The sequence below is a fragment of the Lepidochelys kempii genome, chromosome 1, assembly GCF_965140285.1.
Source record: "Lepidochelys kempii isolate rLepKem1 chromosome 1, rLepKem1.hap1, whole genome shotgun sequence".
Classification (NCBI taxonomy): domain Eukaryota; kingdom Metazoa; phylum Chordata; order Testudines; family Cheloniidae; genus Lepidochelys; species Lepidochelys kempii.
In genome coordinates, this window is record NC_136380.1 from 146,004,874 (window position 1) to 146,016,951 (window position 12,078).

Consider the following 12,078-nt stretch of genomic DNA (forward strand, 5'->3'; position numbering starts at 1 on the left):
ATCCTTTCAGCGCACTCATTTGAGAGCTGAAAGAATATCCATTATCAGAGAGCACTGTGCAATATGACATACCTCGTAACATAGTCTGCAAAACAATTATTCCATTGATTATTGTAAATTATTTATTGAAAACTTGTCTTCAGTGTTGCTGATAATGTATTGGCTGTCCTTCTCATATTGCTGGATGGAAGGAATATTTAAAAGCGCCATGCCATCCAACTCTGCCAGAGCTTCAGCCTGCAGTGACAAAGGACAGTAACAGCAACTGAATATGGTGTCATGCTGATTGGCATCTACAGGGCTAATGCAAACAAGTGAACTTTATTAAACTTGACATATCTAATAAGAAGAACACTTGGCTGGGATTGTTGGCCTTACAGTTATTGAAATGTTTAATACAGTAAGTGTTCCATTGGATGTTCTTATTTTATCTCTGTCACTTTCAAATGCAAATTGTTAGAATGGTGAAAACCTACAAGAAAGTGCTGTAGATTGCCACAGAGGCAACCCTTCCCACTTCTGAACCCCAAAGCTTGAAATTGTGGGAGCAGGCTCCTTTTGGCACACTGAGAGGAGTTTTGGACTTTATAACAAATGTAACTCTTAGAAAGTATACTAACTGGGGTAAAACTTCAGGATATTTTTCAAGGGAATTTCTTACAAGGCTCCTTCAATTTTTAATGGGATATCTGCCTAGTTCTACACAAATTCAAGTGAAAATTTATACTACTGTGTTTGATCATATGCTCTGTGCAAGTATTTTGAGAATGTTGTAGGTCTTGGGATAGGGGGAGGAGAGCAAATACTTTTATTTCTCTTTGACCAAACAGCAAAATTTAGATTTTAGAAGAGATATTAGGTCCAAAAAATGATGATGGTAGTAGTGGGCAGATTGTGTGACTGTTTTTTCATTTGGATTTGAAAATTCCTTGTTCTCTCATACCCTGCTATCCTGTAAACACTTATAAATGTGGCTATCTTTATCTTACAGGAGTAGATTCACTGAAGTCAATGGGTAGGATTTTTTATTCAATTGAAGTCAATGATAAGTCAATTGAAGTCACTGACTTCCATGGAAGGAAAACTGGACTGGGTGCTTTGAAAGTCCCATCCAATGTAACTGCACTTAAAGCTGAACATGGGCAATGTACTTTAAGCTGAATACGGGCATATGTTTTCACAGGACTGGTGCTTCTGACAGTATATATGTTCTATACCTTTATACTGAATGCAGTAGACAGCAATTTCATCCCACTGTAAAGCTGCAGTGATACCAAAAAGTCTCATATTTTTTTTTAAACTTATGCTCCTTCAAAATTAATAATAATATTTTGGGATAGAGTTTGGTGCTTATGTACTGCCTGGAAAGTGAGGATGAGCATTTCTGACAACATCTTTCTGTAGGCTCAATAAAAGTTCCTTATAAGTCATCATAATACTGCCTTTCTGGTCTGAGAGAATGTAATTTCATTTCTCCATTCCATATGCTACCAATACAGCCTTGTCATTACAAATTATTCTATTTTATTTTTTTCTAATCCAAACTACTGAAGCCAATAAAAAGACTCCCATTAACTTTCACAGTTTTTACATCAGCCTCCAAGGTGTCATCGCTCAAGAAAAAATAACATGCAATCCAGGCATATTCCTATATGCTGATAAATTTTCACAAACATCTGAACTTCATACAGACCTCTTTGTTTTCTTTGGATTTTAGGGGCAAAACAATTTTAAAAGTTAAGGTTAAAATAATGATAAACTAAACCAATCTTTGCACATGCAGTTTGAGTAACCCTGTAAAAATAGCATGTTTAAAAAAATCTATTTCTAAGTAAAATCAAACAAATGTTCCTGCTAATCTCTGCTAACAGAAATGATGCACTGTTTTAATTTATGCTATACATATTCAGTATCTTTCTTTTATATAATCAACATTTTTAATTTGACAATGGTGAAGTAAGTGAACTAAGGCTACTAACTATTATGTAAAAACATGCATGTTTTATCATTGTTTTCAAACCTCCCCATTCCCCCACCCACAACTTGTCTATTGCATCTTGTCACAAATCTAGGTCCCAATTCTGATTTCAGTGGTACTATCACTCCTACACTTAAAATAGAGCTCATTTGTAAGTTTTGGCAGAATGGAGGCCCTACATTATCAGCTCTCTGGAGCAAGGTCTTTTCGCACAGTGCATACCACAATATGATTCTATACCTTGCTTTGGATACCCAGTCACTACTGTAATACCTATTACTGTTACAACTCAAAAATCACAAAATGTTGGCTATCTAATATCCCAGTTGTAGCTGTATAAGGAATATGAATATTCTTCCTTTTACCTCAAAGTTCCCCTCCTTACTTCAGACGATTAAACTATGGGATTGTTGCTGAACATCCTTCAAGGCCATTATAATGATGATAACATTTTGCTTAGAGTGGCTTGCATAGAACAGCATCTCTGCCCCTCTACCTATCATACCCACATTATCATTCTGAAAGCAGCTGCTGAGATTGATGACACATCTATAATTCTCCAGAAGAAAGATAATGAAAAAATAAAAACTTCAAAGGCTATCTTACACAAATGTTTTTGAATTTTTGTGATACATTCATGAAGGTAAGCTACAGAAACTTTTTTTTAAACCACCATCATAAAATAGGTCTCATAAACTTTCCTTTATTTTTAATTTGGTGGGGTGTTTGGTATTGTTATTGGATTTTTTTGTCAGTATATTTTGTAGTTCAGGGGCTCAGTGTGAAGCTGCTGTGATAGAACTTGTGGAAACTCATTAATTTTTTGTAAAGGGATTTTTGTTTGAATGAAGTACTCTTATCAAATAAACCTTTTATAAATAAAAGTGCAGTTGTTTCTCAGCAATACAAATGACTGTTAAAAGATCCAATGGATTGCTCATTTTCTGTCTGTACTTATTTCATGTTTGGGATAGTATTAGTCTCTTCAAGTTATTCAGAATTGAGTTGCCGTCTTACTTTGAAATGACTGATTCCACCACCTCTGGTTCTGTATCTTCTGCAAATGTAATCTTCCTGCAGGTAACTTCACTGACATATGGAACATGATAGAGACTAATCATGAGCCTTCTATTACTTCTCTTTATCCTGAAGTGTTTCCACTCATCCTGGTACTATACATACTGATCTTGTAGATGAGTCTTTTGCGTAGGAATATCTTGAGAACTTTCTTGACATTCAGATAAATTTATGTTCACAGCTTTCCTCCTCATTGATCCTTTATTTCCTCATTTTCATTTATGTATTTATCTATTTGTATTTGGTAGACTTCCTTTTGTGACTCGACATTAACTATTTTAATCAAATTGCTATTTCTCCCATATATCTAATCCTTGTTACTGGAATTACTCAGTTATTCACATTTTTCAGAGACTTCTCTATTTCTCTTTTCTTAAATACATTTTATAGGAATTCTGCTGAATTCAGTATTTTTAGCACAGCTGTTTTGAACTCTGGCTTGTGATTAGAAAGATCATAATACTGAAATGCTAGACCCCATTCTATTTAGTCTTTCAGCGGGAGTCGCATGTATAACCTTTAGGTCATGTATAATCTTCAGGTCATGACAAATGCTGTGGTAATAGATAATACCCTTAATGCCAGACTGAGTACACTTAATTTGGACAGTCAGCTCCTGGTTTGTTATTGTTGTACTGAGTTATCTAAACACTTCCAAACTTCTCTATAGAGCACTCAAAACATGGTGTTATAAGTAATCTCCTGCTTGTAATGGCAAAAGATGGGATTCGTTATTCTAGTAAGGACCATAATAGTATATTAATTGTTGAGAGCATACAAGATAATTAATTGCAAATAACTCATATGCTGATAGCTCCATAGCTGAGTGGTCTCTGCCAGGAAGGGAGAAGTGGGCCTTGAAGTTAGTCTCAGCTGTATAAAGCATTATTACTCATACTAAATCCCAAAGCAAATGGAAAATTTATTGCCAGTGGTTTAGTGCAAACTCAGGTTACGTGGCCTTGAGAGCCTGGCCCTATAAAATATTTGGTCACTTCTTCTTTGTTCCCAATTACAACTCCCTTACAGCCAGATTATTTCTGGCTTGCCCACTGTTGCAGGGGACACAGTTGATGGGAGAGTATAAAGAGCCTCCCTTTGTGACTGGTACAGGGAAGAAGCAAAATTGCTTTGAGAAGTGAAGAGACTGCTCCCTCCCCTCTTTTGGTGATATATTGCACCTCAGAGGGGCCTGAGGAGAAAAGGGTGGAGGTAGGACCATGGTTTGTCTTCCCCACCAAGTTATGCCGCCCCTACCCCACAATGACGAATCAGCCACTGGAGCTGGCTGGCTTTGCAAAAGGGGAATAATTTTTGCATCACGCAAAGTGTTGGGCACATATCCTCTGCATGCTTGGGAGTTTCCCCAGGAACAGTATTGCTCCACAGGACCCCTTATTATGAAACATGCTTAAATGGCACAATTTAGACCTTGATCCTTTGTGCCTCTCCACCACAGAAATCCAGCACGACGTTGTAACAGCTGTAGCTCAGCTGCTTCCGTGGGCTAGTTGTATATCCTACTGTGCACCATCTAGAGGCAGAACGTTATAAATGTATTGAGGGACATAATAGAGGAAATAATTTGGTGGCAATGTGGCAGAGGGAGCTCTTTTTTTAAGGCCTTATTGAAGCTTAGGCTTCTACAGTAGCAGGCCTGGGCTTATATACATTTGCATTAAAAATAGGGCTTATTGCTTCAGCACATAGCATACATGTGAACAATTATTCATAAAGCCATGCCAGAGAACAACTCTACAATGGATGTAAATAGTTTATAAGCCATTCTTTTTAACATTTTACCAGTTTAGTTTTTCACTGAAATATCACAAAAATGGAATGGATTCTTTGGGAATAATTGTTGTTGTTTTTTTGGTAGCTTTATTTTCTATGCCTTTATAAACATTCATAACAAAAATTGAACAGCAGCAGCAGCTTTGAAGTGCTTGCTTTGTCAAGTAAGTACAACTGACCTGCATGATTAGATAAGCAAGAATATAAAGCAGAAAATACAGCCGGGAAAATAGTGAGCAGAACTGCATGAAAATATTTTTATACAAATTTAAACAATATATTTTGCTTTTTTACTGATGTTGAAGAAAAGCAAAATCTCTTCTCACACTAGTTTTTACCCATTCACTTTCACCTATTGTCACTAATGCTGGTCAAATTATTATTATTGTAACTACGTTTTCTAATAAATATGCCCACTTTTCCATGAATTGTTTACAAATAGACATTGATTTCTATGAATGTATTGATTATTTGAAATTCTTTAATTCATCTGTTTAAACAAATTTCAACCAATTTATTTTGACTTGTTGTTTTCAGCTATTTTTTTGACATGAAACATTATTTGGGATGTCTGATTGGTCAGTTAAATCAAATGCTTTCTTTACGAGCAGGGGAATAATGAATAATTAATAGAGAACAACACACTACCCATTCAAACAAATGATCATTTTTAAATTGATGAAACTCTTCTGTTTCATAAATATTTTCATGCACAAATAGGCCTTCATATGAAAACTAAATATATTAAAATCTGAATAAAGGTGGATGAATTCTTTCTCAATATTGAATGACTATAAAACAGTACCCTATTAATATCTTGTCCCCCAACCTCTAAAAAATATCCTACATCTCTGGGAGTAGTTGTCTCCTGCACAATGCCAAAATACACATGCAAATTCTCCTTGTGTGTCTAACCAGAGAAGGACAAGGAAGGAAGAGAAAACTTACAAGTAACCTGTTCCTGTTAGATTTTCAGCCTGGTATCTAGATCAAAGAACATTAGATCTATTAATTAGAGCAAGAAAATCTTTGTTTCCATCAAAAAAGTGTCAATTATCCAAACAAAGGCATATCCCCAAGCTCATTCAGGGTTACTCCTTACTATTTTAAATCTGGAAACTCCGTATGAGAGCTCAGAATAAAACTGAGATTTTTTTAAACACTTATTTGAATACAGTAGCTTAATGGTGATGCACACTGAAATATTTAATCACCCAACTGCCTACTAGTTTCTCCGAACACCAACCTAAACACATCTCTAGGGATTATTATTTTTAGGCTTAGTGTCTTTAGTGATGACATAATTCAAAATGTTAGTTTATGAAGGTAAGTTTGAAGATCAAAAGTATCCAATTCTCTAAGGAAACTATTGTACTATAGCTGACCTTAACTGACAATTTTTGGTTTGCAAGAAATTTTGATATTTCAAGATGAGGTTTCATTCCAGATAGGAACACAACCAGGTTTTTTTTTAAAATATTATGAACTGGAAATCACGATTAAAAAAATGTTTTGGAAACACTGACACATGGTATTTCCAAAATGATATATACTCCCCAGACTTGGCAGCTACTTACTAAAATTGACATTTTTATCAGTTTCACACCTGCTGACTGAACTGACAAGAATGTCAATTTGAGTCAGCAACTGCTTCTGAGGCTGTGGGACAATGCCACCACATCTTCTGCCCCAAGCCAGGGACCCCAGAACTTCCAGATTCCTGACACAGCTGGTTGGGCTGCCTCAGATTTGGTGTACCCTGGATGTCCTGGAAGCCCTCCCAAGGCTTTCAAACTCCCAGCTCTATGACAGGAAGCTTGAAAATCCTGGAAGCTGTAGCATGGTGGGGCTGTCCCAGAGCTCCAGACAGTGGAAACTCCGGCATTCCTGGTGCCAGAGCTAGTGGGGCTGCCCCAGAGCTGCAGATTCTGGAAAGGTGGAAGCACCCAGTGAGTTGGCAGGGAACCAGGAGGGTTTTCAATGGAACCCTGCCTGGCAGAGCCTGCCCCCCAGAATCTTGGCTGTGATTCATCAAAAGTTTGTTGAACTCAAACTGTTTTCTGGAGACATTTTGGGTTCAATAAACTGCCATTTTCCAGAAAAGCTCAGTTTCATCAGAATTTCCACAAGTTCTACATTATATACATGTTCATTTGTGGCTTTTGTGCAGGCACTGTTTCCTTATTCCCTTTATTTAAATTTTATTTAGCACTGTTAAGTTTCCTTCCTCACTCTGAACTCTGTGGTACAGATGTGGGGACCTGCATGAATGACCCCCTAAGCTTATTCTTACCAGCTTTCCCAAAGGTACAAACTTTGCCTTGTCCTTGAACCCTATGCTGCCACCACCAAGCATTTTAAACAAAGAACAGGAAAAGAGCCCACTTGGACACGTCTTCGCCCCAAAATATCCCCCTAAGCCCTACACCCCCTTTCCTGGGCAAGGCTTGATAAAAATCCTCACCAATTTGTACAGGTGAACACAGATCCAAACCCTTGGATCTTAAGAACAATGAAAAATCAATCAGGTTCTTCAAAGAAGAATTTTAATTAAAGAAAAGATAAAAGAATCACCTCTGTAAAATCAGGATGGTAAATACCTTACAGGGTAATCAGATTCAAAAACATAGAGAATCCCTCTAGGCAAAACCTTAAGTTACAAAAAGACACAAAAACAGGAATATACATTCTATTCAGCACAACTTATTTTACAAGCCATTAAACAAAAGGAAATCTAATGCATTTCTAGCTAGATTACTTCCTAACTTAAGGAGTAATAAAGCTGCATTCCTGATCTGTTCCCAGCAAAAGCATCACACAGACAGACAGACCCTTTGTTTCCCCCCTTCCCTATTTGAAAATATCTTGTCTCCTCATTGGTCATTTTGGTCAGGTGCCAGCGAGGTTATCTTAGCTTCTTAACCCTTTACAGGTGAAAGGGTTTTGCCTCTGGTCAGGAGGGATTTTATAGCACTGTATACAGAAAGGTGGTTGCCCTTCCCTTTATTTTTATGACAAGCACTCTATTAATAATGAGGTTAAGTATTAAATTTCACTTAAATTTTTTTTAACGTTTTATGATTTTTTTTCAAGTCTTCAAGTGTACAGACTCTGTACACAGATTCCAAACATATTTTATTTGTTTTAATTTCTAACTGAAGCAGGGAGTTGACTCTTGGTGCAAGTATTTAGGCCTCAGTCCAGCAAAGCACTTCAGCATGTGCCTGACTTAAGAACATGAAGCGCCCCATGTTAATAGAGACTTGCCTAGAGTTACACATGTGCTGAAGCGCTATGCTGAATCAGGGCTTAATTCTTTAAAGAACAGAGGACATCAGATGTCACCTCTAATTTTTTGTGAGAAATAAATACAGATTGTCTTACTCACAAAGAGCTAAGAATTTATTATTTCCCCTTTTTAGCATGATAGATATATAATTCAGAAGCAAGTGAGTTTATGAATGGTTTGTCACAAGCAAAGGAATATTATCATTCTCATGGATAAGATATTCCAACTGTGCTTTGGTGACTCATTCAAGTTTATTTTATAATAAACTTTTTAATGTAATCCTTTCTTTTAATTTTCTATTAGAAGAGGATGGTAGGAGGCAGGAGATACTAGATGAGGATTCAGAACGACTTTTGTATTCCAGTACTATAAGTTACCACTTTTGTTTTCAATGTAACAATAATTTTTTTCTGTGCTGTAACCTGCATATTTAAAATAATAAAATAATAATAATGTCCAGTGTTATTTTGACTCAGATATCCCTGCCATCTAATGCTTTGTGAACACTGTTGAAGTAGTGGATTGTTTTACCAGTACACTTTCATCCAAAATGCTGGTAGCGAGCCAGATATTTTATCAAACTATACTTCTCAGTCATATACAATTAATCGAGTGCATATTCTTCCTTCACTTACACCCAGGCAACCAAGTGAAATATATGTACTACAGGTTGTGACTATTTGGGAATATGTCTGTATAATACAACTGATCATCTGTGCCCACATGTATGTGGATGCACCATTGCTGACCCTGTAGCAGAGATACACCAGACCAGATACACCAGAGCTACACCAGATGCAGTAGAAGTGCTTAAGACTTAATGACCCTACTCCCAAACAGCTGGGAACAAAGAGTGAGTTGAAACCCAGAAAACCAGGTTAGCTGATTCTTCTGGAGGGAACAGGAAAGGTGAGAACGGAGGCAACTTACCATGAGGAGAACAAAAGAGACCAGGTGACCAGGAAGAGTTAAAATAAAGAAGCACACAGGACCGGGGCCAGACAGGAACTGTGGGGCAAGACAGAGCAAGGTCACAGAAGCCAAGTAAGGAGTTCCAGAAGGAAGAGGTCATCCAACATGCCTCATGAGGTTGGGAGGCAGGGCTTCCCAGATTCCTGAGCCCAGATGGCCCTAAGCACTCTGACAACCCAAAGGGTTGGATTACAGCCTAAAGAATGCCCCGCAGTGGTGAGGAAACTGAGGCAGGGACATGTGTTTAGTGCTTATTATTTTGTGTGATATGCATTCGCCTGTGCTTAACATGATTAGGTATAAAAGAGCACTGAGGTGTTAACACACATACACTTTGCACAGTTTGACTGCTTCAAACTACTGTGTCCCCCTGAGAAAGCTTAACTATAAACCAGAAGCTTCACACCTTTAGGGTGGAGATCTGAGAAGGGGGTACATTTAAGTAACTGGAGTATCTCAAGGGTCAGTGCTAGTCCTGGGGCTGAGGGCAGCTGGGCAGAGGACCCCATTTCAAAGAAGGGCTAGCAGCCTGAGACTCATTGTTCAGGAAATGTGCCAGAGAAGCCAAGGGAGGAACCAGTGCTGCATCCTGCTGAGTCGTCAGAAGTTTAACAGCCACCAGGAGATCCAGAGCACAGAAGCTTGGGTCCCCTCACAACAGTCCTAGTGGGTGGCCATCAGGGAACGCTCATTAGGATCTGAGATCCAGATATCACTCACAAAGGATATTTGTGGGGGGATGGAATATAACTGAACTCCATTAACTAAATTACCAACATATTTCAAATAACTACTTTCCAGTCATCAATAGCAATTGTCAATACTAAGAGATTCCATAGTTTGTTTCACTTCAGATAAGTAACAAGTAGCTTGGATGTCATCCAAAGTTTATTTGACTTTATTGAAAACTTTTCAGTGTGGGGAAGAGAGTGGAGCATGATGTTCTATTCTGGTGGCTGAGGCACTGACTTGGGAGGTGGGAGACTCAGAGTTCTGTCTCCCTGTTTCAGTGACTCCTTCTAACTATTTAGCCATAGCCCTGGTCTACAGTAGGAGTTGAGGTCAAATTTAGCAGTGTTAAATTGATTTAACCCTGCACCCATCCACATGACAAAGCCCTTTTCTTCGACTTAAAGGGCTCTTAAAATTGATTTCCTTACTCCACCCCGACAAGGGGATTAGTGCTGAAATTGGCCTTGCCGGGTCAAATTTGGGGTACTGTGGACGCAATTAGATGGTATTGGCCTCCGGGAGCTATTCCAGAGTGCTCCATTGTGACCGCTCTGGACAGCACTCTCAACTCAGATGCACTAGACAGGAAAAGGCCCGTGAACTTTTGAATTTCAATTTCCTGTTTGGCCAGTGTGGCAAGCTGCAGGTGAGAGCAGAGCTCATCAGCAGAGGTGACCATGCAGAGCTCATTAACAGAGGTGACCATGATGGAGTCCCAGAATCGCAAAAGAGCTCCAGCATGGACCGATCGGGAGGTACAGGATCTGATCACTGTATGGGGAGAGGAATCCGTGCTATAAGAACTCCGTTCCAGTTTTTGAAATGCCAAAACATTTCTCAAAATCTCCCAGGGCATGAAGGTCAGAGGTCATAACAGGGACCCGAAGCAGTGCTGCTTGAAACTTAAGGAGCTTAGGCAAGCCTACCAGAAAACCAGGGGGGCGAACGGCCGCTCCAGGTCAGAGCCCAAAACATGCTGCTTCTATGATGAGCTGCATGCCATTTTATGGGGTTCAGCCACCACTACCCCATCTGTGTTGTTTGACTCCTTCAATGGAAGGAGATGGAAGCAACATGGAAGCAGGTTTTGGGGATGAGGAAGATGATGATGATGAAGTTGTAGATAGCTCACAGCAAGCGAGTAGAGAAACCGGTTTTCCCTACAGCCAGGAACTCTTTCTCACCCTGGACCTGGAGCCAGTACCCCCCGAACCCACCCAAGGCTGCCTCCCGGACCCATCAGGCGGAGAAGGGACCTCTGGTGATAGTACCTTTTAAAATAGTATACATGGTTTAAAAGCAAGCATGTTTAATGATTAATTTGCCCTGGCATTCGTGGCTATCCTAGATGTACTCCCAAAGCCTTTGCAAAAGGTTTCTGGGGAGGGCAGCCTTATTCCGTCCACCATGGTAGGACACTTTACCACTCCAGGCCAGTAGCACGTACTCGGGAATCATTGTAGAACAAAGCATTACAGTGTATGTTTGCAGGCATTCAAACAACATCCATTCTTTATCTCTCTGTGTTATCCTCAGGAGAGTGATATTATTCATTGTCACCTGGTTGAAATAGGTGGCTTTTCTTAAGGGGCACTCAGAGGTGCCCATTCCTGCTGGGCTGTTTGCCTGTGGCTGAACAGAAATGTTCCCCGCTGTTAGCCACGGGGAGGGGTGAGGGGCTAGCCACGTGGTGGGGGAAGGCAAAATGTGACCTTGGAACGAAAGCACATGTGCTATATATGTAATGTTAACAGCAAGGTTTACCATGAAAGAGTGTACCCATTGTTCTATAAAATGTCTCTTTAAATACCACTGTCCCTTTTTTTTTTCTCCACCAGCTGCATGTGTTTAAAGGATCCCAGGATCTTCTCCTTCCCAGAGGCTAGTGAAGATTAGAAGGTGAAAAAAATGCACTCACGATGAAATGTTCTCTGAGCTCATGCTGTCCTCCCACACTGACAGAACACAGACAAATGAGTGGAGGCAGACAATGTCAGAGTGCAGGAAAGCACAAAATGACCGGGAGGAGAGGTGGTGGGCTGAGGAGAGTAAGTGCTGGGCTGAAGAGAGGGCTGAAGCTAAAAGGTGATGGCAGCGTGATGAGAGGAGGCAGGATTCAATGCTGAAGCTGCTGGAGGATCAAACTAATATGCTCCAGTATATGGTTGAAACTCAGGAAAGGCAGCTGGAGCACAGACCGCTGCTACAGCCCCTGTTTAACCAACCACCCTCCTCC

General features: G+C 39.5%; 1 protein-coding gene across 3 annotated transcripts in view; it reads left to right on the top strand.

The window, feature by feature from the left end:
* The window catches only part of LOC144930130 (uncharacterized), a 184,093-nt gene extending 172,235 nt beyond the window's left edge, over positions 1–11,858 (top strand). For all 3 annotated transcript variants that reach the window (XM_078851204.1, XM_078851201.1, XM_078851210.1), the window contains one exon: positions 11,681–11,858. In XM_078851204.1, the coding sequence (XP_078707330.1) occupies positions 11,681–11,728 (48 nt within the window). In that variant the 3' untranslated portion in view covers positions 11,729–11,858. The remainder of the gene's footprint in view (positions 1–11,680) is intronic.
* Positions 11,859–12,078: the final 220 nt, after the last annotated feature.